This window comes from Perkinsus marinus, assembly GCF_000006405.1.
Source record: "Perkinsus marinus ATCC 50983 genomic scaffold scf_1104296958712, whole genome shotgun sequence".
Lineage (NCBI taxonomy): Eukaryota > Perkinsozoa > Perkinsida > Perkinsidae > Perkinsus > Perkinsus marinus.
This window is the reverse complement of record NW_003206658.1, coordinates 1,457,785-1,462,280: the sequence shown is the minus strand read 5'-3', so window position 1 is coordinate 1,462,280 and position 4,496 is coordinate 1,457,785. Positions and strand designations below refer to the sequence as shown.

The window sequence follows — 4,496 nt, the reverse complement described above, 5'->3', positions numbered from 1 at the left end:
GTACCCAATTCCATCAAGTACAGCGGAGCGAAGCGCTTCCCGTTTACTACATTTGCATCTGCCCGTGTCGGGACTAGCCATAACTCCGCAGGTCCTGCACGACCACAACCACACAGTGTCGGTAGTGAGAGTGACACCGGGTAGGGAAAGCAAAGCTAGACGGAGACAGCCGAAACCGTAAGCTTTCGAATCAAAGGTTGAATCGAACCTAACATAAACGGCAAAACTCTTCCCCGACGTGAATGTTGCCAGATCAGATTAGGTCGGACACGCGATGAACTATGTCATAATCGATCAAGATACTAATCTGACCAAAAATACACCTCTACTATGCTATCTAGTATGACTACCGTTTATGAACAAAAGCTGAGTAAGGACCGGGTAAAGGCCCTGAAAGTGACATTTGTATGGAACATACAAGAATTATTATTTGATGCAAGTCTTAATCGATCGAGATACTAATAATACCATGAGATGTTATACGTTATACGTCTACGGGAGATGGGTATATGAGAATGTTGTTCATGAAAAGATGCTGTGTTGTTAGCAGAAATTACTGACTTTTATAAACAGTATGCTAATTCTTTCAATCTGCACACTATACTACAGCGAGTAGTGATACAATGAGCCATTATTTGTAAGTTACGATGAGCGCAAAGAGACCGATCTCCACACACTCGCGCGTCAAGGGCGCGCGAGCTCCGCCCCTTCTCCGAGAAGGCCTAGTACCATGTACGATAGAGTTTCACCCGTTTACGTGGAGTGACGTAATACTCTGCGAAGAAGGCGATATCCACGATATGCAGTAATCGTAAAATATATTTTTCACTTGTGTTTTTCATATCACGAGTGAAACTCCAATGTCTTAATCGATCAAGATACTAATCAGACTATGTATAACGTCTTAAACGATTTAAAAAATCATCGAAACCTCCGCATAAGAGTCAAAGAATGCCCACCGATGACCTACTCCTTTGCATATATTTCCTGGAATCTCTTCAGAGGCAATCTGCATCCATTACGCGCCAACAACATCAGCGTATTCCTCAACACTTTTTCAGGTACCACACGTTTACCCTCTCCCCCTACTCCACTGTTACTGCTGCCCGCCTCCACCACTTCGCCCTTCACCGGAACAGAAGCAATACTGCTAGACGGACTACCCACAGGCACCAGCGGACCAGAACCGACAACAGCTCTATCGGTAGCCGTAGCCATAGCACCCTAATAAAAAACACACGAAGTTCCCGACCGCGCGCCACAAAATTCCCCCTCAACTTACACTGTAACTTCCATTACTGTCGCCCAAACCAGCGCTCCCTTCCCCCAACAACGAGTCCAGCGCCAACACTGGCGCCTCCGCACCCTCCGTCATCGGCAGGGCGTTGGCACCAAACTGAGCTTGTATGAGATACAACAAAGCGGGGTCCAGCGAATCCAACGAGCCTGCTTCCGATGACTGCTGGACGCCATCACCAAATGCAGCAGCAACAGCAGCCAGATAGTCGTTCACATACGATCCTCCATCGGGAGAGGGAGACGTCCCCATAAATGATGGAAACATTTCCGACAACAACGGCCGAAATCTATCAACTTCCAAGAGACAATCGATCAGTAGCAGTACCGTCACAAACTCAATACGTCTCCGATCAGACGAGCTACCTCCATAACCACCGCCAATAATGATGAAAACGAATATTTGCACGCATGCGCAAAGATACGCCCTCAACATACCGTCTCTGAGCTCTTTTTTTGGATCTACTATATTTTTTTCTCTTCTGGCAGACTCCAGCCGATCGAGAATCAACCCAACCAACCTAAAAAACAATAAAAATTCATCTTTGCGAATTCACCACAATTTTCCTATTACTTCGAGCCTCCCACAAACGGCTGCTATTCGCCTCCGCCTTCCTCGCCGTTCCTCCCCGGAAAAAGGTAATCGCAGAGCCGACTTTTCTGCACGTTTTTAACTTTACCTAAAACACAATAGAATTCAAACCGTCAGTCAATACCAAATCTGATGACATTTCCACTCTTAAAAACGATGCGTTCGAAGACATGATGAAGATGAACGAAATACATAAATTGCCGAATACCATATCCATAGAAGTCAATGGCCTCCTGCGTCAAAAATAACGCACAGAAAATTTACGAAAGTTTTATGCTGGAAATTCAGGTCGCATCCAAATTTTTGTGGAAACATGATTATACACGAAGTCTCACTTGGAAGTCAAACGAAAAACGATTATCAACCTTCACACGTCGGAGAGATGAACATAACCCCCAGAGAAATGATCTGTAGTATTCGCTTTACTACAGTGCGGCGAAAGCTACGAAGCTCCACAAGAAGACATCCAACTTTTTGACAACAACTCTATCGAAAAATGAAATAACCATTTCACATGAGAAATGCTCACCCGATGTTCTCACTCACCATCAGCGCCTTGCATCATCCTGCAGTCCCCTGCAGTCTGGTCTCCAATTCCTCCATGGTTGTAGTAGCACGATTCGCCAAAGGGGCAGTCCTCCTTCATACGATAGAATTTACACGGGATCCTCGACAGAGCCTTCTTATAACCCTCCACTTCTCGCAGCTTCTCGTCACCATGCACCAACCATCGGTCACACGGCACGATCAAAAAGCTCTCCACCCGACAAAGAGGGCACAGCCGAAGATTCTCTCGATCTTGAGTGTCTTTCTGATCACGCCATTCTCTAATGCACTCGAGGCAAAACGGATGGTCGCAGTTCTCGAGCAGACCAAAGCGTTTACCGCTAGCAACAACATCATCATCGCAGATGGCACAGAGGACGTTTCTGGTCGCAAGACGTGCCTGGGAGGAAGAACAAATATGATATACGACAATGCTGTGAAATTCAACAAGAACAAAAAAGAAAAAAATCCAAATTTCTGGATTTTCCAGAGTACCCTCGATTTGGACTGTAAGACAAAAACAAAGATGCTGAGTGCAATGACATTTCGAAACGCTGAAAAATATTCGTCATTGAAACTACCTGATGCTTGTTGTGCTTTTCCTCCCAAAGTGGGTCGGCTCTCGGACTCTCTCCATCGTGGACGTGCAGATTTCGACAAGCCTCGCCGAACTTGCACAGTCCAGTCTGATAGAACCTGCATACTCCCACACCGTGCACGCCAGAGTAAACATCTTCCTCCGGAGGGTAACCATAGCCGAAAATGGGCGTGTTCGCGGCTGAGTCGTAGAGGTTAGGACCAGCGTAATAGCTCGAGGCACAGCACATGGAGTCGTCACGGATCCAAACGCCCGAGCCGTCGGACTCTGAGGAGCGTGTTGGGGAGTAGACCGCGGGCTGATGATGATGATAGCGGTACGGCGGGTAGCGCTGATGAGGATGACCCCAAGCGGACTGGGGTGGAGGGGGAGGGGGATCGGATGAGGCAACTTCAGTCCAATACATTAGAACGGATAACAATTGGCTGATGGTCGATCATCGATTTACCCGTCATGTTCCCTACTTGGACCTATTCTGTATCTTATGAGGTCAACCTAAAGATATTCGCGGATTCCACCTGAGCAAAACTGCGTGCGCGAGCGTGACGGGAAGTCACCCTTTCTAGCACTGCCCGAACAAACTATGAAACGGTCATGCACGGGGAACTTGAAATCTTGCGAGTCTTGCATTTCCTCAACGCGACATGCGACAATTGAATTGACTTTTTCTGATTGGATTTAGAACGTTGACTTCGATCCTGAGTGTCATCTGAGGCGCCTCGTGGATCTTCCTATGAGGAATTTGTCACTGCGCCACGAAAATGTAGACGGAACTTATAAGAAGAAAATTATCAGGTACCGTTGGGATTCATATTTCAATTTTCGAATGCGATGACGACCGTATTTACTAAGAGTGATACTATCGGGAAGTGTGTGGGGAAAAATGCACATGGTCAACTACATGTGTTGGTGACAATATGAAAATTCTGAAGTTCTTATTAGTTTCTGTGCACTTCTACCCGAAATCTAAATTTCTATAATTAGTGAGGAAACTGCTAAGGTCAGCTAAGGAAAGCGATCATATATTCCAACACCGCGCCCGGGTTCGAACCTGCGCGCATTTCCAAGTCTCAGTTTCATGTCAATGCCCTCATCCAACTCAGCCGAAGGACGGCTGACGAGTGTTGAAGGCCACAATAGCAGAGGTAGTGTGAAATCTTGGGGATACGGAATATGCCTTTTCGCAGACTGGAAATCGATCCGTATAGGAGTCTAACATGTGCTCGCACATGTGCTCGAATATTGAAAAATTTCAGGAAAAAATTCTCGGAAAAAATGACAATCGTCGGGCTCAGTAAAATATTTTTTCCAGATATCCTTTTGCATCGGAATTTTTTGTTGGAAAAATTGTCCTTGTCTCTGCCGTATATAAAATCAATGAATAGATAGACCGTTTGAGCATCTTTGCAGAAAATTGAAGTCGTGAAGTTGCATAAAATACATCTTAGGGGTTTCTCACGATCT

At 45.9% G+C, this 4,496-nt stretch overlaps 3 protein-coding genes across 3 annotated transcripts in view; 1 reads left to right on the top strand and 2 right to left on the bottom strand.

The window, feature by feature from the left end:
• Positions 1 to 1,549, bottom strand: part of Pmar_PMAR011904 (protein phosphatase 2c gamma, putative) — a gene marked incomplete at both ends in the record, with an annotated part of 2,537 nt that extends 988 nt beyond the window's left edge. Inside the window, 3 exons of the mRNA XM_002773990.1 lie at positions 51 to 208; positions 971 to 1,224; positions 1,283 to 1,549. Coding sequence (XP_002774036.1) covers positions 51 to 208; positions 971 to 1,224; positions 1,283 to 1,549 — 679 coding nt within the window. The remainder of the gene's footprint in view (positions 1 to 50; positions 209 to 970; positions 1,225 to 1,282) is intronic.
• A 137-nt stretch (positions 1,550 to 1,686) lies between these two features.
• Pmar_PMAR011903 (makorin, putative) lies at positions 1,687 to 3,438 on the bottom strand (the record flags this gene model as incomplete). Its single annotated transcript, XM_002773989.1, has 4 exons — positions 1,687 to 1,817; positions 1,871 to 1,976; positions 2,435 to 2,834; positions 3,016 to 3,438. 3 exons carry the CDS (start codon positions 3,436 to 3,438, stop codon positions 1,894 to 1,896), a joined length of 906 nt encoding a protein of 301 aa, XP_002774035.1. The 3' UTR covers positions 1,687 to 1,817; positions 1,871 to 1,893.
• Positions 3,439 to 4,116: 678 nt separating this feature from the next.
• The window catches only part of Pmar_PMAR011902 (hypothetical protein), a gene marked incomplete at both ends in the record, with an annotated part of 1,887 nt that continues 1,507 nt past the window's right edge, over positions 4,117 to 4,496 (top strand). Inside the window, one exon of the mRNA XM_002773988.1 lies at positions 4,117 to 4,177. Within this exon, the coding sequence (XP_002774034.1) occupies positions 4,117 to 4,177 (61 nt within the window). The remainder of the gene's footprint in view (positions 4,178 to 4,496) is intronic.